Source organism: Tiliqua scincoides, chromosome 4 (genome assembly GCF_035046505.1).
Source record: "Tiliqua scincoides isolate rTilSci1 chromosome 4, rTilSci1.hap2, whole genome shotgun sequence".
Lineage (NCBI taxonomy): Eukaryota > Metazoa > Chordata > Lepidosauria > Squamata > Scincidae > Tiliqua > Tiliqua scincoides.
The window spans coordinates 187,050,833-187,076,447 of record NC_089824.1 but is presented as its reverse complement, the minus strand read 5'-3'; the positions used below and the strand labels follow the sequence as shown (position 1 = coordinate 187,076,447).

At 39.9% G+C, this 25,615-nt stretch overlaps 1 protein-coding gene across 8 annotated transcripts in view; it reads right to left on the bottom strand.

Moving 5' to 3' along the window:
* PPP1R12B (protein phosphatase 1 regulatory subunit 12B) overlaps positions 1-25,615 on the bottom strand; it is a 141,048-nt gene that overhangs the window by 6,075 nt on the left and 109,358 nt on the right. For 4 of the 8 annotated variants that reach the window (XM_066625932.1, XM_066625936.1, XM_066625933.1 and 1 more), the window contains 6 exons: positions 16,358-16,374; positions 15,705-15,852; positions 14,076-14,180; positions 12,409-12,462; positions 10,965-11,015; positions 4,941-5,120 (listed from right to left, as the gene is read on the bottom strand). In XM_066625932.1, the coding sequence (XP_066482029.1) occupies positions 4,986-5,120; positions 10,965-11,015; positions 12,409-12,462; positions 14,076-14,180; positions 15,705-15,852; positions 16,358-16,374 (510 nt within the window). In that variant the 3' untranslated portion in view covers positions 4,941-4,985. The remainder of the gene's footprint in view (positions 1-4,940; positions 5,121-10,964; positions 11,016-12,408; positions 12,463-14,075; positions 14,181-15,704; positions 15,853-16,357; positions 16,375-25,615) is intronic. The other 4 variants (XM_066625934.1, XM_066625935.1, XM_066625938.1 and 1 more) reach the window with 1 other exon arrangement.

The following is a 25,615-nucleotide window of genomic DNA, read 5'->3' as shown; positions in this document are numbered from 1 at the left end:
TTAACAACTCCCATACAAGGCACAGGTTTCATTTTTAGTTGTTAACGTAGTCATATGAACTACAGACAAAGAAAACAAGTACTGGGCCCCTAGAAATGTCAAACAAAATCCCTTAGCTCAGGGCACAAGGTTGGTATTTGTATGATTTAGTAACTAAGGTGGTGCACAGCATGTAGTTGCTGGAGGCAGCTTGCTTTCCAGATCCCAGACCTTTTTGCCAGGCACATCAAACTCATGGCTGTGGAAGAAAAAGGTAGGGTACTTGATCTCGTATGTACCAAGACTGCACACAGGAACACTCTTGGTTGCAGATTACCAGAGTGTGTACATGCAGCAATATTCGCACAAGACAGTGTAAAACAGCATACAACTCTGCCCAGTTACCCAGCATGGTCTATATAGTTAAGCAGCATGTGCAACACAGCCCATAGAAATAATTATCAGTAGGAGTGGGGGATTCTGTTGAGAACCACTATCTGAATGTATACTGCTCAATTCGGAAACCTTATGCAATGCTTCAGTTTCATGTCGGCATTCTGAATATTTTCAAAGGCCACAAGAAGAGTTTCACTGTCAATATTAAGGAACAAAAGCCAGTATTTGCCATAGGTAACCAAGCTGTTGCAAAATTAAGGTGCTCTGAGAAAGTTCTGTTCAGCTGATTATTCAGTACCAAAGAATCCATAATGAGATGCTGAGGTGGTATTTAATCCTAGTTTGGCCCAGTGACCTTTAATATTTGCTTAATGAGGCCCAAGTTTCCCAGATACATATTAAAATCGTCTTGCCATACTTAACAGCTCAGACAAAAATGCATTCCTGATCTCTCTCTAAAGACTCAAATGTGCTATGAATGTTAATGACAGAGTAGACTGAGGTGGCCAAGGGCTACACAAGCAACATTCAAGTCTGCAAATTCAGGCCTCACAAGGAGAAGATAAATGATGCCCTTCTATCAGTTTCATGGTTTTATCATGAGCTGCATACCAACATAAGAAAAGAGCTGTAGGAGGGCACAGAATGAACCCTGCAACATTTTCTAAGGACTCTGAAGGAACTCTTATTTTCATTTTACAAAACAGGAAAGTTACACAAACAAGTGAGTTATGAAGGCACCATAAGATGGGCAAGAACACTTCCAAGTTTTATCACCACTCTAACGGTGCCGTCAGTAATTCCTTGGAATAGGTAGGACAATGGTTCCCAACCTGGGATACGTGTACTTCCAGGGCTACTTGCCTTTTTCTGTCATTACTCAATTCTTTTTCAAATGCACATAGAGGGCAATTCTGTATTCGAATGCCATGTGGGGATGGCAAGGCAGGAAGGAAGGCAGCTAGTTAGCTGCAAAACCCCATCAACTGCTAGTTTTTGATCATCAGTTTGTGAATTATCAGATATGGATTAGTGGTTGAAAACTGGCACAGTAAAAAAAGGAGAAAGGAGTAAAAAAGGAGAAGCTGGGTGGTTGGAAGATTGAAAAGCCACTGAAGCCAGATGAGCGGGTGGGTGATGGCTATGGTGGGGCTTTTGAGAGCCACCATAAAGGGTCTCAAGGGTTGCATGCAGTGCGCAGGCCATGTGTTGGACCACCCTGATTTACAGTTACAACATATAGATTTGAAATAGCAACTATATTACAATGATTTTGGTAATATAAGGTGTACAATTTAAAGAAATGGGCTGCCAAGAGGTAAGCAAGTGAGAAAAAGTTGGGAACCACTGAGATAGAACCACATATGAGCGCTTGATTGTCAGACTAGAGCAGCTCTTGGTATTTTAAGCAATAGATAAATGATTAACATGCATGGCACACCCAAGAGACCTGGATCTTGGTCCCACAAATATTTATCCAGGAAATACTACTTCATTTCCCATTAAATGGAGGCTTTTATTCTTATTTATGAAGGCTTTTAATTGGCACTGTGGGCTGGCACTTTTAATGATTTTTAATTGTCATGATCCTGGGGGTGTTTTAATTGTTGTACAGCGCAGTCCTATCTTGCGCTGGAACAGGCAGGCCAGGAGGCCACAGCCCCAATGGGTCTCCATGGACCTGTACCACCTCGGGGGGGGGGGCGGCACAAGTCTGAGGAGAGCAGCACGGCTTGGAGCCAATCTGTGCTGCTCGAGGAACAGGGTTGCAATCTAGCATAACTGCTGGGTCCCAGCCCCGCCTCCCACTCCCCGCCCGCCTGCCCCCCTGGAATGCCCTCCACCTGCCCTCCCCTGCTCCAGAATGTCTCCTTCCCATCTTCCCCAGACCCCTGCATTGGCTGAGCTCGGCCAACGCAACCTTCCTGGTACAAGCCGCCATGGAGGCTGAACGCAGCCTCCGTGCGCTGCTGAGGCATGCTCCAAGAGGGCACAAATGTGTTTTACACAAGGTTAGGATTGTGCCCTTCATGTTTTAATTGCTTTAATTATATTGATTTTATTTTTAGCCACCTTGAGTTTCCTTTAACGTGGGAGAAAGGCAGGATAAAAATACTATAAATAAATTCACGCTTAACCCTTATCACACATGACAACGGAAAACGTGCTGGATGATGTACTAGTCTTAGGAGTATTTCCATGAATAGCCAGGGAAGCACTGTTTTCTTGATGTATAGTGAAAATGCATGCACCAAGATCTTTCCTACAGCAGGTATATTTACAGCCATCACTGGGTAGAAAAAACCCCTGCCTGGGAATGGAATGTCCCAAAAACACTTTCGTAGTCTTCCACTGAGCTTAGCACTCCTCCCAATCAAACAGCAACATACAGGGGGAGGAAATGCAAAGGAATACATCTTTCTATACAGGCCTCATACTCCATGGTGGTAAAGTGGTCAGAGTAAGGACTGGCTCTGGGTAAAATTTCCATACATCTGGTTTTGAAGCTGCTTTATTCTCAAAAAGTACTATTTCCATGGGGAAAAAAGAAAAATTGACTATTCTGAAAAGTCAAGTTACAAATGTTATATGGTAAGCATAAGATGTCACACACTTCATACATCTTGTACCCTTCAAGGTTACAAGAAGAAAGGTGACCTTTCTTCAAGGTCAAGAAAGGTTACAAGAAGCAAATTGGTTAATTCATTAAAACTGCACAAACATCTTCAATTAAAGAGATAAAAGTACAGGAGGAAGACCCTAAGTATCTAATACAACTTAAATATATAAGGATGTAGAAATGTCTAGCACTTAACTACAAATATTTATTTATGATATCCTTAATAAAATATCAACTTGGTGTTTAAGTGAATTCAATATGTTGAAGTGATCACCAGCTGCCAGCCCTGAGAATGTTAACTGGAGCCTGCTGAAACAATATGCAAGATTATCAAACATTATTATTAAAACATTGATCTAGTGCTTTCTAAGTGTGCAAAGCACCACGTCATCTTGAAACACGATTAAGCTACAGTATTATAACAATCCTTCAGGAAAATCCTCATTACTACTGATTTGGTTTTGGGGGGGAGGGGGGTTGAGGGGCAGTGGCTTGCCAAGAGAGTTCATAGCAAAAGCAAGATTTCAACTGAGAGAGTTCTGGTTCTCAGTTCAGCCTCTTAGTCATTATGCTACACCAGCTATTATTAAGGAGAATGGGAACAGATATCCTAGGCCAGATCAACAGACTCTCTCAGTGCTTTTCAAGCAGTTGTACTAACACCATTATTCATGCGTTACAATACGACAGATGGTGCATATCTGCACTGCCATACTGACAGCATGGCATTGCTGTGCCTGGCCTGACCCAGCAGAAGTAGAGATGGATGGGGCGCAAGGTGTGGTTCTGCAGCTATATCTGGTTTTCCCCCTGTGACTTGGGAAGGAGGGGAAAGAAAAGAAAAGCAAAGAGCAAAGAAAAGTCCCAACTCTGGGAAAAGCTCAGTTCTCTTTCTGATGGCAGCAGTGGTATTTGCAGCAGCCATGGTGGCTCAGAGTGATTGCCAAGCCAATGTTGCTTTGATGCTGGACTACTGGGAGTGCTCGACTACTGCACTAAAGGAAATTGAAAAGCCCTAGTCTAGAGACTCTAGTTTCTCATCTTCAACAGTGACAAGAAGTGCTGGTCAATGTAACTGGACTTGCCGATTTGGAACGGGTCTGAAGCTTGAATGACATGTTAGCCATTATTTCTAATCCCCTCTGTAAGAGAAGCTGCACAACGTAATAGCAATACAATAGCTGTATTTGAATATTTATAAAAATATCAAAATCTCCAGGTAACTGAGGTTTGATCCATCACATTTTCTTTTAAAAGTTAAGAATACAGGTAAGATCTAGCTCCCCCACAAGAATGGATTTGGATCTTTGTCCTACACCTTCTAGTCTAGCACCATACTCATACAGTTAAGAAGAAAACTTTAGCTGACTGAAAACATCAGAGAGTACGATCGACCTCCACACTGAATTCAGTGACAAAACTGATGTTTTTTCAATGCAGTAGGTACCAGACCATGACTGCATCAGTAGATACTGTAACATGTCATAAAAATGATTTGGTAAATTATCCATCTTTAACACTGACCATTTTGACTCAAATCTGGTAACTTACACAGATTTTACTAGTGTTAAAGTACTATGGCAGTCACTTCCATGAAACCTTTCAAGCATCCAGGTCAACCAGCCAGTTGAATTTTTACATCTGTCCTACCTGTTTCATTCACCCCTTATCCAAAGATGTCATAAGGTGCCTGAGTAAAATCATCACTATTCTGGAAAATACTGATCAGAACAAACACAACAAAGTGCACAAGTGAAGACCTGTGTCTCTGAGATGACGACTTTACCTTACAGGAATGCGAAATGTAGAGTTTATCACCAACAGTATCTAAACAGGAAAGTACTTGCACAGTGCTATTTAAGTATCACACATTAGAAGACACATTTAGAAGGAATTTAGAAGAAGTGATGGATAGCCCTGACAGACAACAAGAGCAAAGACCTGCCTGGAAGAGTAGAAGGAGAGCTGAGACCAACTGGAGGGGCAGATGCTATAGCTCTTCTGACTCTGAGGGCTCAGCGGACTGCGAAAGCCTGGCTACAACCCGAGTCAAAGCCCTGTTTTCGGCCAGCAGTTGCTCATTCATCTGCCTCAAAGTTTGAATCTGTTTGAGATGGTGAAGGTTCTGCAAAGTGAAACATGAAGGAGACAGACAAAGACAAAACATAGAGGATATAAACCACACAGAAACATGAATTTAATTGACAAGAAAAAAAGGAGCAGCAATGAGAGATGAAGAGCAGTGAAAGCACGTAAAAAGCTGGACAACACACTGAGGAACTAGAAAGACTGAAAGAAAAGGCAGGTACTCTTCATTCTCAGGGCTTGAACCTACCTAGATTTTATATTTAATGATAAATGCCACCATGAATACAGGTAAAGTTATGCTTTGCAGTTGAATGTACTAAACTTTATTATGCCTGAAAAATTCTGTGCACAGCACTTTAATTTCCTTTGCAAGCTATTAACAAATAACTAATGCTAGTTTGAAGAGCACCAACTGGGCAACTAAGGATATCTTTATAAATCTCTTCATATGACCTGTATCCTGGCCAAAGCAGCTCAGTAGAGTAAAAAGGGACATTGTTGCAGCAGAAGTGGATTACATTCAAAGTAGTTAGCATAGTAGACCCCAAATCTGCCACTCGACAACATGTCGTGTATTTGCAGTAATAAAAGGGAAATTATTCCGTACAGGTTACCACTGGTCAGAATTCTTCTACAACAGAAGGCTGTGAAACCCAGGCAGTCCAAAAGCACGCTTATGCTGTACATCATGCTCCCCAATATTACTAATCAGTAGTTTATTAGCACCATCTGTACAGAGCCTTCACAGACACACACAACTCTCAGCATATAAACACACGTTCATTCATGTGCCTATAGATATAGTACAACACCAGCAAACTCTGTTCTAGCCCATTCATGTCAATTTATGTAGTATAATGGCACTTCAACTGCCAATTAGCCTGCCAATTCTGTCTAGCATAAACTAGAAATAAAATCTTCTTTTAAGTCTAAATGCCATGTGTCTTTGGTAAAGTATATGGGGGGGGGGGTCGGGGAGAGGAAGAGTGGGCAAGTGAGAGAGAGACCGAGATCGTATAGGTCCCACAATCCAATTGTTATCCTCAATTAACTGAAGGGAATGGACTTGCTGATGAACAGGCTTTAGTGACAAATTCTAGAATCTACTGCTAATAGAAATCAAGCTTCAAGTATATAGTTTTAACCCCTCCAGATACACAATCAAAACTGTAAATGTTCAGTGAAGATGATGCAGACTAAGGAAAGGCTTTGGCTATTAGATAAAAAGCTCTCTTGTCCATATAGTAAACACCACCAGTGTTTGTTTCTTTTGTGACATTAAATCCTAAAGAATTTAATAACAATGACTCTTAGAGTAACAACTCATAATTTAAATACACTGACTTTCAAAACAGAAAATATGCATTTTATGCCATCCTTCTCTTCATCAGAGTTTTTGCATTTTCAAAGCATATTAACTAATTTCAAGTTCCAGTCAAATAAATGCTTAACCACATTTTGGCCACAACATATCTGTGGGCACAATGGTGAACTGCGCAGCTATTTTCTCTTAACTCAGGACATTCTGGTGAAGAAAACCAGTACATGTATACAAAGCACACAAGGTAGGTCTATTTATAAACATGTGGAAAGTATTTTTTGCATACCATTCCTTCTCCTTGATCTATCCCTCGCTCAACTATGCCTCAATTTGTCATAGTAGCAAGACTCATAAGGGTAAGCAGGTTTGAACATCACCAGATTTAACAATGAAAACAGCATCATATAGCCTGATAGTATCCTATCAGAAGACTAAATTGATGGAAATTCATATAGCCTGATAGTATCCTAAATTGATGAAAATTCTAGCTGATTAAGTTTGTGACTGAGCTGTTTGTTCATGTAGCCCTGAAAGCTAAGTAGCAGTGCTTGAGTTAAGTGTCAGGTTCAGCCTTCCATGTCATCTCCCAAGTGAACTGCTGACAGCAAAGGAAAAAAGAGTTAATGCATAGCAGGGCAAGAACGTATTGATTGAAGGGGAATTCCTGGACAACTAATAGGCCAAAATACAACACCCCCATAAAGAACCTATATAGGAACAGACTTATTTGCATTATTAGTACAAGTTGAGTCTGACTATAGAGATGATGATGTGAGCAGATCAAACATGTGATGCATGAAACGTCAGTCCAAACAAGCGGACATGCTGACAGTGACCTATTTGATGACCACCACACATACCCTAACCCATAAAGGATTCTGCATTTATTTTAAATGTAGCTTCTGTAAGTGGAAGATTAGCAGTGATCATCATTTCACACCCCTGATGTATCATTGCTAAAAAAAACGCCACAGAAGTAGTTTGAATTTCATTCCTATGGAGTGAAATCCACACTGTTTACACAATGACTGTACATTCAAAAATATAGCAACTGAATTATTCTTCTCCTGCTCTGATGATACATGTAAATTTTTGCACATCACATATTTCATAGCAGTAAGGCTAAGTGCCACCATTCTACATTTTCTTGTAACACAGCCTTATCTTTCAACAAGACATTAGCAGGTTTGTTCCTCTCCATTCCCATAATAATCCTTTAAGAGCTCACATGTAAATAATTATATTTTAAACATGACATCTAAAGAGGCAATGATGCATTTGTGGTTCAGACTAGTGCTCCACTTGAGGGATCAGGCTCTCCACTGCAGCTGTGGATCAGAGACTAGAGTATAAGATGGATTGTGACTTCAGCTACTGAAATTGTTCTTTAAAGAGATAAACTGAAATTTAAATGGAACTTGACTTCAAAAGAATTATCACACTCTGTAAAAACATCTGATGCTTCTTTAAGAACAATATGAAATTGAAACCATCCACAAATGCAGGAAATGGCTGTTATCACTGCCACATTTTCAGGGGTCTATCCAGCAGCTTCTGTTCTTGAAACATTTCTTACTGTTCAGAGTAATGACGACAAGTTTGGTTTAGTTCTTATACGAAAGAGAAATAAGCACGGGGGGGGGGGGGACAGACAAAAGAACAAAGACATTCTGGGAATGAAGTATTTGCATATCACATATAAGGCAATATACTACTGCAAAGCCAGTTCAATATTTTCAGGTTACAAGGACAGCACAACATGTTGCCTCTTCATTAAGCAGGAATAGTTACAGATATCTGGAGAAGAGAAATAGCAAGTTAAAGAAGCTGTCTAAAGGGGCAGATGGCTGGAACGAGTCAAATACTAAAGACAAATTCTAATTCAAAGCGACAGGAAGCCAAAATTGGGATCCAAAAAACCAAAAGCTTGCCAACACCTCTCATATACTCACTGTTCAATCAATAGATGTACAGGCCCCCCCCTCCTGTATCCACGGGGGATGTGTTCCTGGCCTCAGCACAATTACAAGAAATAGATACTGGGGACCCCATCTCCACATCCCCTCATGCCCATTGCCTTCATTTATGTTTATAATCGTGCGACGGAATTGTGTATTTGCTTTAATCAGACACTAGAAGAAGAAACGTATATGACTTGAACGTGCTTCCTGGATCCTGGTAATGCTCACTGACTCATCCCCCTGCAGCAGGCTGCCTGCCTGTGGATCTTGCTATAAGCTTTCTGCTTATAGCATCTGGTGAAAGCAAGTACATGATTTCTTGGCAAAGCTATAAACATAAATGAAGGTAATGGGTGCAAGGGGCATGGATAAACAGAACCGCAGATATGGGGGGGGGATGTGATGTGTGTTCTAGCTTCAAGCAAGTCTTGAAAAATGAATGACTGAGAAGAACAAATTTCTCCCAAAGTTGCCAAGTGACTAAGGGCGCAATCCAAAGAATGCCATGGGCTGGCCCCAGGGACTTGGGACCAGGAGGGTCGCAAACGTGCGTAAAACACGTTTGCAACTCCATGTGAGGAAGCCGCGTCAGCATATCTAGATGCGCCTCTGTGGCGGCTTCCCCACAGTTGTTTGTGTTGGCACACTGACACTGACGCTGACACAAGTGGCAAAGGTAGGTGTGGGGGGGCGGGGAGGAGGGGGGACAGAGGCGTTTCTAGGCAGGAGGAGGGCAGATGATGAGAGCCCCAGAGGCGGGCTGGCGGGGTGCCGGAGGCAGGGCTGGGACCTGGCAGTTATGCCGGATCCCAACCTCCGTCCCCAGGGAGAACAGAGCAGCTTGAAGCCGCTCTGGTCTCCTCAGACTTACACTACCTCTAGAGGTGGCGCAGGTCTGAGGAGACCCATTGGTGCCAGCAGGCCTTACCCAAGGGTAAGGCGAGAGTTTCCCCTTGCCTCTGGCTAAGCCGCTGCTGGCCACAATCCTGCCTTGGATGCAGCGCAAGCCTCCTGGCTTGCCTGCTCCAGAGCAGGTTTGGATTGCACTGTAAAAGAACTATACTTCATGGCTTCTGTATACAACTGTCTGCTTAAACCTTTGACTTGCAGCATGCTTCCAAGTAAAGATTCTGTATACCAAAGCTAATAGAATTCCTGCCAGTGCCAAATTCATTCTTGGAGATAAGGCATAACAGTTGCAAGTGCGAAAAGGAACTTTTGCCAAAGGAAGTTATTTGTTTTTTTCTCTGTAAACCGCTTTGTGAACTTTTAGTTGAAAAGCGGTATATAAATACTGTTGATTGATTGATTGATTGATTGATTGATTGCCCCCAGCTAGGTTATTTATAAGCTCTAAAGAGAGAGGTTTTAAGATATTACTTAAATTGTGCTAAAATATTAAATTGTGCAATACACTGTAGGGAAACAGGTTGGATTTTTTTTAGTTTAATATTTCCTAGTAACTTTCTACCTTCAAAGTACCCAAAGTAATAAGCATAAGAATATAGTAACATGAAGTACCTGTAGTCCTAAAAGATGCAGCATTTTAAAAGGTTACCTTCACAGAAAGCTACTTTTTGATTTCTTGAAACACTGGACCTTTGCATTAAAGGCAAGTATTTTACTTCTTATTTTACAACTGATGGTCCAACTGTTGTTGACATCTACAAAAGCCTACCCTTAAGCCAGCATTGCTATTAAGCCTCCTGTACCTACCCGCCTGCAAAATTTCTTGGTCATCTTCCAGGGTGGGGGTATTTACTCCCAATAGCAGGAAGTTTCTTTTTATTTATAAAAAAGTCTACTTTTCTTCATGCCTCTGCATGAATGCTTTTTAATTCTCATGGGCCGCTTTCTTTTACAGGTAGGAAGCTGGAATCCAGAACAGCATTTTGCCATACAAACGGATCCCCAGGCGTCATAACAGCTTATTATATTTTGATCGTGCTATTCCTCCACAAAGGTGGAACTTATGGAAACTCGAGAGGGTGCCACACTGTTCCTAGAGGATCTCCCATTGGGCACTGACCACATGCAAACATGCACAGATTAAGCAAGGCTGCTGCATCATGTTTTTTAAGACCAGATAATAAAAAGTGCCACCATCTAACAAGCAAGTCTTCATCATTATGGAGAACCTATAATCAAGCATATTGATTTCCAATACAAATTCAAAATAAAAATGTAATGTAAGCATGGAATATTTCTCTTGCAACTGGAAAACATTTGCCTTTCCCTCAAATGACGCTTTTGTTGAATCTTGATCAAAAATATGTAGGACCTCCTGTTGGCCACTCTTGAACTAAATGATAGCAAGGATCTTCTAGGGGCAACTGCAGGCCAACTAAAGCATAATGCAGAAACAGATAGCAACTCTATCACGGTAAAAAATATATTTAAAACAGTGTACAAAGTTCTCAGAGGAAGGCACAGGAAAGAAGAGATGATGCCCGATAGCAGTGTAGTGTGTGAGGAGTAATATCTTCAATGTTCATTCAGCCACAAGGTCCTCATGACAGCTGGTTTGTGTTTTCCACACAATGATCTCTAGCAATACAGCTAGATACAGAAATGAAAACAAGTGAAGAAATGGTTGTACCTTCATCTCCTCCTCCATTTCAGACAGCTTCCGCTCCAGGGTTCGTTTCTCCTGTTGGGAAAACCATGTTTTCACAGAGATTATTTCGTGTACTTGTAGAAATACAGTTCTACCAGCTTTGTTAATGAACAAAAACTATCACTAATAGGGAAGCGGGTTCTAGACAGAATTCAATGTTTGCAAAGAATGGCAAAGTCACCTTCATTGTGCATGCACATGGGCTTCTCTACCTATCCATGCCTCAGTCTCATTTCCCTTTTGCTTCCCTTCTGTTTCCTTGCTCAGGGTGCCTTACTAACAGGGAGAACTTCTAACTCACATTTAAAAAAAAATCAGTATTTTAATATTAGTATTTCTGTAAAATACCAGTTCATTTCTGGGTACAATTCAAGGTGCTGGTTTTGCCTTTTAAACCCCTTTAGAGCTTGAGAACAGGGTATCTGACGGACAACTTTCTTCCATACATTCTGGCTTGCCCCTTAAGATCCTATGCTTGCTGCCATTAATTGAGGTGACGCAAGGCCCTCCCTGTGGCGGCACCACAATTATGGAACTCCCCTTCCTTTGGAATTGTTATCTGTACATCACCTGATGTCTTTCTGGTGCAGTCTGAAAAAAAAAATTGTATTGGCTTTTTCATTGCACTATGTTTTGTTTCTGGAGGGGGGATGTTTGTCACATTGCTGCCTCGTGGTAAAAATAACACATCAGTAATCTATGAAGTGGTTATGTTTTCAACAGAAGCAAGGAAATAATCCAAGAGGGGAGAGAAGAAGAAAAGGGATGAGTACAAGACAAAGTAAAGGAGATATTATTCTGTTTTGAAGGAAAGGAGTTTGAGAACACTTTTAGGATTTATTAGTATGCATATTTTTTTTAAAAGAAAAACAACTATTATTATTGGATCAGGAGATTAGGTGTGACAAGTTCAATACTTTTCCCTGTTAGGCATGTATTAGATTTTACCTTGAGATCTAAACTACAGTAATTTGAAGTCTGAGGTAGTGCTTTTGAGGATTTCTTTAAAAGTAGTTGGTATGAGGCAGTGTTCAGCTGTAACATTTTGGTCATTATGAAACATACATTCAGTTTTTTCTAACAATGTGTTTTCAAACTAAAATAGTTTGTGAACTCTTCATTCAACTATCTGGCATCATCTGTCATACTAAGACAGGAATTTCTGAGACACATTACTAGCAATTAATTAAATTGCAGCATTTTGTGATATGGTAGGAGTTCAAAATGAGCAGTTTTACAATGATCAAAAATGCTGATAAGTCCGAAAAACAAAAGCAGATCAGGAGTTGATCATTACCAGAGCAATCGTGAAAAAAGAACCAGACTCAGTTTTTCATAAGGGTATTTTTCTTCTAAAAATACAGTATGCATTCTAAAGCTATGCTAAAGTATAAGCAAATAGATACTGGAAAGCAGAAACACATACCCTCTTTTCCACCTCAAGCAGACTTGAACGATCAGAGGACTTTTCCTGCTTCTGCTATTAAAATAAAAAATAAGTTGTTATAAAACCAGGGATTATTAAAGGACATGGCTCTCCCGGATCCAAAATGAAGCCTGCATATTACTATACCAATGCTTTAATCTTTATCCCTAGAAGATAAGAAAAGCCCTGCCAATCAGAACAAAAGCCCGTCTAATTGAGCATCTATTACCCACAGGTGCCTACCAGCTGCCTCTGAGAAGTCTACTAGTAGGAGAGAAAAGTATCTCTGTCTCCCTCCATTGCTCTCCTGCAACTGGTACAGGTTGAGTCTCATTCCCGAGGGTTCTGTTCCCAGAACTCACGTGGATGGCAAAAATTGCATTAAAGCAAATCCATTTAAAAAGCAATGTCCTTTTGCTCAGTGATTTAAAAACAGTCTGGCTGATCTTTTGTAATGCACAAATAGGCAATCAGTCTCTCTCCAGGAGCTTAGAAAGGTTTCACTCCAAAACCCCTCCTTTCTGCAGGAGCCCAGCACAGGAAAGAATGGAGGAAGTGATAAAGAGTTGCATTCTTTCAAGTGCTCAGGGGGAAGGGAGGGGTGGCTTGCCTGGGAGTGAAGCTGTTCTAAGTGCCAGGAGAGAGATGACTGATGGATTGTCAGCCAGCATTGTCTCTCGCATTCATGAGGCTATTGTTAAACTTTTTTTCTCCTTTGATTTAAAGGGTCCTTCTCACTGCGTTGAGATAAAACTGAGGGTGAAAAATCCGTGGATAATTAGGTTATACTTGTATTCACAAACCTACTGCCACTGAAGGTAGCACTTAGTCATCATGATGAGTAGCCACTGCTAGACCTGTTCTCCATGAATTTCTCACATGCCTTCTTTAAAGCCATCCAAGCTAGTGGTTATCACTGCACATTGCATGTTTGTGCTTATGTCCACCCTAAATCTCCTGCTTATCACTTTCATTGGACGACAGCTGATTCTAGTATTGTGAGAGGGAGAAAGATTTATCTCTGCACCATACATTTTATAGATTTCAATAATTTCCCTCCCAAATTATCTTTTTTCAAGTTAACAAGCTTCAAAGGTTGTAGTCTTTCTTTATAGGGAAAGCATTTCATCTATGATTACTTTGTTGCCTTCTTTTGTACTTTTCTAACTCTACAATATTCTTCCCTGAAGTGTGGCCCCAGAACAATATAAAATATTCCAAATGTGACCTCTCCATACATTTGCATGGGGACTTGTGAGTTCAGCTATCTTATTCTTGATCCCATAGCATCAAATTTGCATTCTTCACTACTGCTGCACACTGAGCTGATGTTTTCACAGAGCTATCCACCATGACCCCAAGATCACTTTCCTCTTTGCCACTGACAGTAAAAACCCCAACAGTCTGAACTTGTGATTTATTTTGTCTGAAGTACATCACTTTACAGTTATTGGCACTGAACCACTTTGGCCACTTGGTTGCCCATTCACCTAGTTTGAGCAGGTCCTTCACAATCTGCACTGGTTCTTACTACCCAGTATAGTTTGGTGCCATTTGCCCATTTCTCTGACGCCTTCAACTCCCAACTCTGGGGTCTCCGACAACTCTTTAGCCTTTCTGATTGCATTCAAAACAGTTAACACCCCTTGTACCCACAGCTTCCTCACCTGGGCTAATTTGTCCAGTTTTGATTTGACATCTGTAAGCTCCATGTGGGCATCTTGCAGTTTGGACTTCAGTTTTTGATTTTCAGACAGGGCATTTTCATAGAGCTGAATGGGAAGAGACAACTGGAGTAATTTCTCAATACCAGATAATATTCCATCAACTGAAACATCAAATGCTCCCATAATGAACAATAGTTGGTTGCTACTCTGCCTATTGCCACCAAACCCAGGAGCCCAGCAGATTATATTGCAGTTATAGTGACAGTCAATATCACTTGCTATCTTCTCTCTCATTTTAGGAGAGAAAGTTAAAATACAAGCTAAAGCCCACATGTATTCTTCTGCACCTCCAAACTGTAATTCAGTGAGTTTTAAACCCTGGGAACTTATTAGATTCCCTCAATGAGAAGACTAGTCATGGCAGAGCATCTCCCCTGGCAATACAGAACTGCCCCCACAATGCACAGTCGCATGGGAGTATTGCATCATTCTAGGGCATACCCTCTCAATTCATGCAGGGTGAAGGTGTGGTCTAATTGCTCATCCTCCAGTACATTGCAAAATTTACAGCTATGCACAAGTTTCCATCACAGGCAATCTGGTTTCCATAGCAGACACATCAACACAGAAAACATTCCCAGCAAGTATTAAGCAAAAACTAAGCATAAGGACGTAAAAACAGCCCTGCTGGATCAGGCCTGTATCCAGCTCCTAATCCAGCTTCCTGTATCTCACAGTGGCCCACCGAATGCCCCAGGGAGCACACAAGGCAACAAGAGACCTGCATCCTGGTATCCTCCCTTGCATCTGACATAACCCATTTCTAAAATCAGGAGGTTGCACATACACTTCATGGCTTATAATCCATGATGGATTTTTTCCTCCAGAAAAAACACTGCTATCCAACATTCTAAACTGAAGAATCCTATCTAAAGAGATACACAGCAGGGAACACAGGGAATTCCTGTTGCCTTCCAAGTATTACGACCACACTAACATTTAAATTTGTGCAGCATCTGACACATTGACAGAAGTAGACTTTCGCTGCACTGTCACCAACTCAAAATGTAATTCTACCTAATGACATTTGTTTTTTCATGCAACATTATGTGTTATGTTTAACTGCTAAAATACACTGATCTTTCAAGACAACTGCGTACAAAGTTGACAAGTACTCTGAGAAGTTTGCCCAAAAAAATCGCTATACTATTTTGAAATTTTATGGTGCAACACAAATTTTCTACTATATGTATAAGAAATAGAGTCAAAGACTGTACTTGTACCGTCTCTCCTGCACAAGGCTTCCAAAGGGGTGGGGATATTAATGCACTAGTCAGACTCTTGCTAGATGCTCCACATTCTTTCATTTATCTTTCTTGGATTTACTTGCTTAGTGTTCTGATTTGGACCAAGAAGATATTTTCAGAAGCTTGTTATCTTTAACTGGTTTTATACTACTAGACTTTTGTTGGAACTATGCCTGCCTTGATCTCTGTGCATATTTTAACATTTTTCTATTTTATTCCTTTATAGAAAGTAGAGAGTGCTACACTTTAAATTTTGCTTATATCAATGGAATAAGGGGCAAGGAAGATCAAGGGTTTAAGGCTGCCCATTTCAATAACCTACTTTTCTATAATCCCTAGTGCTGTCATCCTCTGTTCTGCTGCTGAGAGCAGCCAGTCGATTTTCTCTCCTCGTATAGGCGCTGCTGCGACCTGAGGGCCGATCACTGTAGGCATCCGAGGTGCCGGTGCTTGAACTTGCTGCATCCAGCCTGGAGACAGACAGAACATCTAATACAGCACAAAATGGCAACTTTACTCACTTTTGTGAGTACAAGACCGACAAACTCACTCCAGGCATTTCAACATAAAATCTAGTGTTTGGATAATCTTAGGGAAAAAACATAGAATACAAAGGAAAGAACATTGTAGAAGCGAAGCCCTATTAATATGCAATGAAAACATTTCCCCCCTAGGAGTATTACTCTACTCCGGTAGACAGGATGATGTAGGAAAGAAATTCTTTAGCCAAACTAATAGGAAATGTTTACCTCCTTTTGCCACTAACTTTCAAAACAAATTTGATTCTGATAAAGGAAAAGGAGGTCAAATGACATATGAGAGGAATCTGCTACATTATTTACTCATCTTTCTGCTTGGTAATCAGAATCACAATTCAAACTTTGAAAACAGGAAAAAGTGCTATTTTTTCCAAAGTAGTACCAAACATTCGGAAAGGTATGCTTTAAACAAAAACATGCATTCTGAAGGTCTTACCTGGGAAGTCTTTCATGCTATAAGAAGGAAACAAAAGAAAATGGGATTACTGACTAAGAAATACTAATATTAAACAGTCCAACTGTAAAGTGATTGAAGCCTGCCAGTTGTGAAAGTGAACAAGATTTTTGTGACATGAGTTCAACAAGACAAAAATTACTGAACCCTGTTTTAAACCTCACATCACTCCTTTCAGATCCTGAGCCAAACTTCTGCTAAACATTTTGTGAGGATGAACGATCATATTCTTACATTTGCAAACACAATAAATTCTTGACAAAGTAGAGCATTACCTTGCACTTTCATCTGGTTAGGGACTAGAGGATGGACAAAGTCAAAAATGAATGAATGCCAAAGCATAGCCTTATTTAGCTTTCAAATTTATTTTGGCCAGTGAAAAACATGAACTAACCATATATCACATACAAATGCATGTGAAACCTAAACAAACAGAAATGAAAGAAAAACAAAAGAACATCAACAAACATCTTGGAAGGTTGGACAAAAGAGGAAAGCATGCAAATGAAATTTGAATTGCAGTTATAATTGAAGATGGCTGAAAGAGCAAAGCAATGAAAGTCAAGGTACGCCTGTAGTGATTACCTGACAGAAGTACACGAGACAAAATGCAGAGCTATAGACAAAACATTTATACCTAGATATAGGCATTATGTTTTTATGGATATAAGATCATTACTTATGATGAGGAATCATGGAAGCAATGAGGAAGTTTATTCAGGGAAGATGCTGCAATTGGTGCTAGCCTTTTCCTTCTGTCGCTTTTGACAGGTTTATAAAAGAACAAACTCTTTTCATACAGGGTACCCAAGTTAGCATTCTTTGTGCCTCCTGAGGGCTGGAAGTGACAACATAAAGCAGAAAGTGGCATCATTAACCAGATGATGGCCAGAAATAAGCACTTTGTTCTCGCACAGGAACTCATTAGCTGCAAATATGCAAAACTTATTCATAATTTCAAGATATGAGAGCCTAATCACCATACTGGGAGAGCCCAATTATAATGCAGGCCGGATAAATTGCTTTTGAGGGCCACATTCAACCTGCAGGCCTTATGTTTGACACCCCAACCTATAGCATTTCAATATTACTACAAAGTCTTTTGTGAGATAGTTGCTTAAGAGTGGATTTGTGTTGCTCTTAAAGTTGCTCCTACTTGTAAAGTGCAATGTGCTATATATAAAAGCTATGGTCATACTCATGAGTGTAAAGATATCAATTCTGGCTATCAGATCTCCATCAGGTAAGAAAGGTTATGACTGAAACAAACGGAATGTTTTTGCATCACAATCATGTTGAAAATTAATTCCTATGACCTGTCACCCTCTGAGTGTACTAGACTTTATATCATTTTCTAAATAATTACTGGGAACTTGGCAGCCTCCTTCCTTCCCACTTACCTATGTGCATATTGTGCATATTTAGTAGTCTGTTAACTGACAAACCTCAAAGAAATGATTAGGACTGAAACTCTAAAATGATATCCTTGTTTCGCCTTCAGTTGAAAAACCATTAAGCTTTATGTTAATCCCAAATTATATTCATTACATTTTGATGTAAATTTTATTCATCTTATGCACTTCCATGAATGAGACAGCAATTTGATTCTATTATGTATAGCAAGAAACTGAAGCAGATAAATACTTTTTCCCCCAACATGCCAATTAAAAAGCAATTTGAGCCAAATTTCCCAGGTTCAGGATGAACACTTTATTCAAGACCACACCTGCCTTCAAGATAATCATAAACTGTTCAACAATTTTAGCAAAATCCAGTTTTACAGGATTTCCAAAACTAAAGTTCATTTTGACAGATTGTTTCCCCAAGTCCCAAGGATCTTAAGTTCATTTTGAAGGACTCTAGCAAGTTTTGCTTCCAAGAATTCTTCCTGCAGGGCCAAAACCTGACTAACAAATCTTTTTACCCAAATGATTCACTTAACTCCCTGTCCCAAGCCAGAAACTGCAAAACACACTCATACACAAAACTAAACTCTTATACTGAAATTCATTCCTGCAAGTCACATACTCCTGTGCTAATCCTTTTCAATTACAGCTTTTCATACGACATCAAACTTATAGAGATAATCCATTTAATTTCAAGATTAGCAAGCTTTACAACCTAAATATTTATGTTCTGGAACACTGAGAATGACTTCACATAGGAAACCTCTTTAATGGATGAGAAACACAGAAGCAGAGTCACACTAGAGACAAATACAAGTGTGTAAGTAAAAGTTAGACTGCCATTCTATAAAAAGGAAAAAATGACCATTGTAGACAAGTTTTAGTCAATCATATTATGAGTTCCAATATAAAATGGCAAATACGAGTCTCTTCTATAGAGATGGAAACGATCTCTGCACTCTGTGGATTTCAACTGAGGCAAGATTTGAAAAGTGACTGGAATCTTCCCTAACAGAGTTTCACTGAAACCTAAAGTTCCATTTTGATGCATTTCTAATTGAAAGCACTGCAGGCATTAAAGGCAATACGTTCTACCAGTTTTAAGACAAGCTGAAGGTAAAGGGAAATGAATACCAGATACAGGCCCAGCCAAGCCAACAGAACGTAACCAATTTGTTAAGCCAAAGGGTGTACTCTTAATAACACTTTCTTGGAACTAATTTCAACTGAATCCATGGGACTTGCATCTGATGTTCCATCAAGTTACCCAAGTGAAATTTTTTTAAAGAGTTACAGGAAGTAATTTGACATTTCAGATGTTGCTCCTTGGAAAGTCTAGGCCTTTCCAGTACTTGGAATCCTTGGATACACTTGGTCTGTTTGTATCCCAAATAAACCAAGATCGCATGATTAAGTTTATTAAAACGCAAGTTAAAATAGAGTGAACATTGTAAGCAGCTGTGTTATGAACAGATTTAGAAAGAAAACACAGACTTCAACATCACTGCAGCTGTTGATAACGGCTGCATTTTAAATTTCCAAAAGCAGCTCTCCTCATAAACACAACTCAATTGGCTAAAAGCTTTCTTGAGATGTACAAGATGACTTGGCAGGAAAAAAAGAATTCAAGTATCTTCCCCCTCCACCCTGATGAGGAAAGGACATCCTTTTGTCTAAGAAGAAACTCATAGTTACAACAGTAATGTCAACTGAAATCAACTCATTCTATGTTAACATGAACACAATTCTCAGTTTCGAAAACACACATATCTAGGGATTTGAAAACTATTTGCGCACTACACAACACTCATAGATACAAGTACGCTTTAAGTGAATTTCATAATCTAGATTCATATTTCTTCTGCAAGACCCAGATGAGAAAAAAAAGAAATAAAGTTTGGTGCTTATTAAAACAAGATCAGTGTTAACACCTTGATGCATTTACATACATTTGCATCCTTCACTGTGTGATCTCCTTTTTTTGTTTATTTTACAAGTGTTTCATCCTGCATTACTGGTTGTACAGCAAGCAGCTTTCATTAAAAAAAACTATATACTTTTTGAAACCCATGTGCTCTGCATGAAGTTACTGACACAAAAACTAAATCCCAAGCATCAAAACAGGATCGCTATATGAAAAGCAGCTAGAACCAGGGCTACAATGCTGATCAGAATGCTTTAACTTTATTCAGCTTTCTTAAAATTGATAAACTAAAAGGGTGCCCTTGATTAAGTAATCTGAAGATTTAGAAGTTGTTTTTGATATACTTCTAAAAATAGTAGTTGGCATGTACTCATTTGAGGCATCTCCTGTAAGCAAAGGCAGGTGCCTCTTATAAGATGCTAGCTGAAACATACACATTATCCTAAAATTAAGAATACTCTTATTTACAATGACTGTATAATTTACAATGTATGTAGATTTAACCCACTAATAAACTAAAACTCATATCAAAGTCAGAACTCATATCAAGCAAATTTAACTAAAACTCATAAGGTGAGTAAGACGTGGGTGACAGCCCCAACCCCTAGAGAGGTCAAAGGGAAGTACAGTATTAGGAACTCATGGAAGCATATTTCAGCTATCCCAGTAGTGCTAACAGTAGGTTGCTGCAAGTTCTGGGAACACCCAATACAAAAAGGTTACTAGTGGGGTTAGGATGGCCCTACCACGAAAGATTCCCTGTATATCAGAATGAACCCTGAATAAACTTTGGAAAACCATAAGAATTGTGAGGGTAAAGATGCTATACCATTGGCATCCTCTTCCCTTGCAATAAATCTAATCCTGAATTCCTCCTCAATTGGGTTCAGAGAAAGCCTGGGCCCAAACACAAAGAAGCTTCTTCAGACTCCAACTCTCATACAATTGTTTCAGGGACAAAGTAAGGGCTGTTCACCTTCAAAGTATCCATTGAAGCAGAGAGGGAAATGGACTCCGAGACAACGCAGCACAGCAGCACCCTCATTTGAGCCCACGTTCTCCTGCTTCCTTTTCCAAAATGATCATATGGTTACAGGGGACAAACTGAGTGGTTCCTTGCAATGGCATTCTGTAATGGATGGAGTGCCCCTCCCCCATGAGTCACTTGCCTTCTATGCAAGCCCCATATGGGAATCTTTTTCAGATGTAGGCATCCCCTTACCTGAAAATATAGAGAAGAGCTCTTTCAATCTTCTCCTATCCTGCCATCAGACTCCATTCCCATGGTAGATATTGCTAGTATCTCATTAATGAAGGAACAGCAATTTAAAAGATGCTAAGCAAGAAAATGGTGAACTGCTAACTGGGTGACAGGCACTTTTGCATGTGGTGTTCCTCTTAGGGGAACAGGGGGAGGGTACAGCAACTATCTCATTTCGCTCCAGCCCAGTGTCTTTTCTAGTGGCTGTTTGCTGGTTCTCTGCATCTTTTTAGATTTTGAGCCCTTTGGGTCAAGAAGTCATGTCAACATACATTTGATTTTGTCTGTACATCACTTTGAACTTTTTTGTTGAAAAGCAGTACAGAAATACTGCTGATGATGAACTGACTACATACTTTTTTTTCTGTGAACATTCATGCTAGCCTCATCCCTCTACCAGGAACCTCTGAAGCTAATACATGAAAAAAAAAATTTGAACTCCGAAGAGCAACAGAGGACTATTACAAGTTCATATTTTGTTTCCTGGATAGAAGGCAACAGGATGACCACAAAGGAAGCAGTTTAAATAGCAACTGCTACAGGCTACCCACAGAAGGGTATTAAAATGAGCCCAAGGGAGAATCTGCCAAGCTGGCTTGGCTGACCTTATTGTGAGCCTACAGCAGCAGATAGTAGAATGAACAGAAAGGGGAAAAGAAGTTGAGCTGCTAAATATTTTTCCTTTCACCCGTGTTCACTACAGTTCTGTTTTTAATAAAGAGGAAAAAGGTTAGATATTGGCAGTTATTCGTTAAAGCTGTACAACAAAAGGATTGTAAAGAGCCAGAAAAAATAAAGAATTTTGATTCCAGTTGTGTGTAGGATTATGGAACATGAAAATCTTGCTTCTAAAACTCAAAAGCTCCCACAGATGGCATAAATGTAATTAAAACCATATTCTTTAAGATTCCACAACAGTATAATTTTAAAAGCCGGAGGTCAGAGCACAAACAGTCAAGGTTTTTTGCCAAAAGAACAACTGGCTTAATTGACTTCAACTGCTTTCTTCTGTGGCCAACGCTTGACCCTCAAAACAAATGGAATGCCTGGGGTGGAGGGGGATTTACATGTTTTCCCAAATACACTCACAAAAAAAAGATTCAGCAGCATTTATGCACATTTCTATCCAGTTGGATGAGCTGAAAAAAGAAAATGGTTATTTTAATAGTTTTGCAGAATCTATTTTGTATTTTTATGTATTAATTACTATTCTTGATACAAGCGCCTCTTTGGGGGGCCTGAAATGTTCAATACTACCCCTCACCCCATTCACCTTTTTTGTGCCTCTCAGTCCTGTTTTACAGCCCTTCCTGGCAGCTCAGTGACATGTTAAAGAAAAGCACTCTTCCTACTTGCTACATGGTCCCACCCAACCAAGGAGTAGAGAGCCAGAACGAAGACATACTGGCACAAAATAACCACCAAGCTGATTAGGATACACACCACATCATTAACAAAAACTAAGCACTGCTCTTGATTTGAATGAGGGAGGGTGAACCAACAGGGATAATGCCTGCTGTCGTCTTGCTGCACTGGTAAGTAAAAAAACTACATAGTAATGCAGCAGAAGAGCAGCCCAATCAACCAAAGCAATTGGTGCATGTAAGGAGGCTTTAGCTTGTTCCTCACCTACTGGCTCAGGAGTCATGGTTTAAATTAGTGGCATATTTGAAAGGGAAGGACATACACCTCAATGAAAATAATGCAGTGAGGATGGGCAGAATCTTACCTGGGTGCTCATCCCATGTATTTGATGTTCCTCAATTACTAAGCAGACATAAACCTGTTTGGGCATTGATTTGAGCTGGATCTTCCTACACCAGAGACTCATTGCCTACTTGATTGCTTTAACAAGGTAATGGGCTGATGTGTTCACTGCAAGTAGTTTTATACTCTTTAGCATTCCCAAAAAGTCAACCCAAAGGGTAGCAGATGCTTTGAGGGTGAAGGAATGACCTGCTGTTTTGGCTCTAGACTAGTATTGAACATAAGCGAATTCTAGATTCATAGCTGTTTTTTGCCTTTAACCTAACAAGCTTGTTCCTAACAAAGTAACTGCAGCCACTGATTCAAAACCCTTTATATAATAATGCACAACACCCTTATATAATAATGGGTTAAACTGACAGATTTATATAGTAACTTTTCTATAATACACCTTCACCACAGAGCTAAGGCAGCAACAATGATGGAACGGTATGTTTCAGTGGGAAAGAGTTATGTCATAAAAATATGTATTATACTTGCCTCCCAGATTATAAGTTATGTCTTAGGCAAGAAGAATATCATTTTACTTTAAGACTAATTTATAGGACCTTAATTTTAAAACCAGGAGAGCAGAGTTTGAATGTGCATGTACAGATAAAAATCTATTAACATGTGATGTCAGTGTTAAGAAGCAGATGGTATATCATCAAAGCTACATGAAATCCTACTGGCTGTTTGCTGGGAATGGGTGCAAGTTGCTGCTTATGCTGTGCCATACTACACATAAGAACATATCTTGTCCTGTAATCATGGATAAGAGAGCTTTACTTCCTATGGAATGCTTTTGGGGCATCATAGCAATTGAGGGCAAAGTGTTCTGTCAAATTTGGAGAACCAGAGGACAGAAGTGTTGGCAGGATGGAAGAGGAAAATGCCACACACTGAATTTCAACAAGTTAAATTGTTTCCATTTTTCTATTTTCAGTTTTGTGTGCTTATGTTACCACAAGATTTTCAATTCTATTCAACATGATTAATAACCAGGTTTACTGAACCAACTTCTAATAAACCCAGTAAGCCCAACACAAAGTATGATTTTCAGGAGCCATTATCAATGGAATTAACAGAAAATCTCTATTTTGGTTGGAGCATAATATGACCATCCTTTATGAGCGGCAGTTCCAACATCTAACCGAACAGCTTATGGTAGTCACAGTAAAAATGAAACATGCTTAATCAGAATCAAGTTCGGCAAATCACCTGGTATCTACATCCAACGCATGTGTTCAATATTTCCCTCAGGATGACTATATGGGGCCATATGTTCACATTTCACCTTGTCCTGTGCCACAGGGACCTGAAACTTTACTATCCTTATAAAACTGTTAAAGGTGAAAGGTAAAGCACGCATACCATGAAAACCAGACAATCCCCTGTAGATGCTATGCAGCTTTAGTATTGGCAACAATCAAGACAGCATGCAGATGGCAGTTGCCTTGCTAGCTGCTAAGAGAGGTGTTTGGAAACGGTTTTATTTATTTTACTCAGAAGTAAGACCATTGTGTTTAGTAAAACTTTGGCTGTACCCCATCTTACTAACCAGAAACAAACAATTCTAAGAGATTGTTCCTTGAAGTCAGGTGCAACATGCTGCATAGGACAAGAAGTGCATAGGACAAGAAGCCTCCATTAAAGTAGCTCCGTTTGCCCATGTAGTCAATTCCCATTTGATCTTCAGGCTTCATAAGAACAGCCCCACTGGATCAGGCAATAGGCCCACCTAGTCCAGCTTCCTATATCTCACAGCGGCCCACCAAATGCCCCAGGGAGCACACCAGATAACAAGAGACCTGAATCCTGGTGCCCTCCCTTGCATTGGTATTCTGACATAGCCCATTTCTAAAATCAGGAGGTTGCACATACACATCATGGCTTGTAACCCATAATGGATTTTTCCTGCAGAAACTTGTCCAATCCCCTTTTAAAGGCATCCAGAAAAAGCTTTAAACAAAAATTATTATAGTTGGTAGTGCTAAATTGTAGCCATTCAGTAAGCTGTGCATCTGTGTTTTCTCGAAAGGCTGACTTCAAGGTTAACAGTTGTTCTTTAGCTCAAGGTAGAATGCTGATGTCAAAGCTATGAAGGACTTCACATTGGTCAGAGTTGTAGGTGGCAAAAAAGTGTTTCTAAAAATTGATACAAGGGAAAATCCAAACTGAAAAGGCCATCTATGTTACATATTGTTAAAGATTGTGGGGACAGACCGGACTTCTGCAGAGATTTGTCCTGAACCAGATGAGGGAGGCAAGGCTGTCAAGCATTTGAAGAGCAGAGTGAGCAATACACAATCAAGGAATTTCATGTAGAAAAACCACCATCCCTAGAATGTGGTGAGGCACGCAAGACTGGGCATACTGGTGGGCAAGATACCTTATTTCTATTTGATTCCTCCCACAGCTGCATATACACTCAAAGAGAAGACAAACTAGCAATGCAAGGAGCAACAGGTCGTCCCCCACTGGTGAACTGGAAATCTAATTTTCTTGGTTTTTACTATCAGTTATTTAGAGATGGACTAAGCCTGCATTAGAAACTGCCATCCATATATTGCATGTTGTTTTTAATTTTGTCTTTATCAAGCTGCAAGGTAAGTAAATAAAATATTATACCTTTCCCCCCTCCATTGCAAGGTTCCCGAGATGGCTTATGGTATGTATCTTGAAGGTTGTAAACTCTTTAGGGCAAAACTGTAACTCTGTCTGTCTGTTATATAAAACGTTTTTAGCTATGACAAACTAAGACACAAGACAAAAACAAAGCATGCAACCTGACTAGTTGAATGAAAGTGTGTGAGGGTGGGGGAGAAGAATTCCTGAGAAACAGCAATGGTAATTGTGTTAAGAAGAGTGTAGAAATACTAACAATGTTACATACTTTGAAA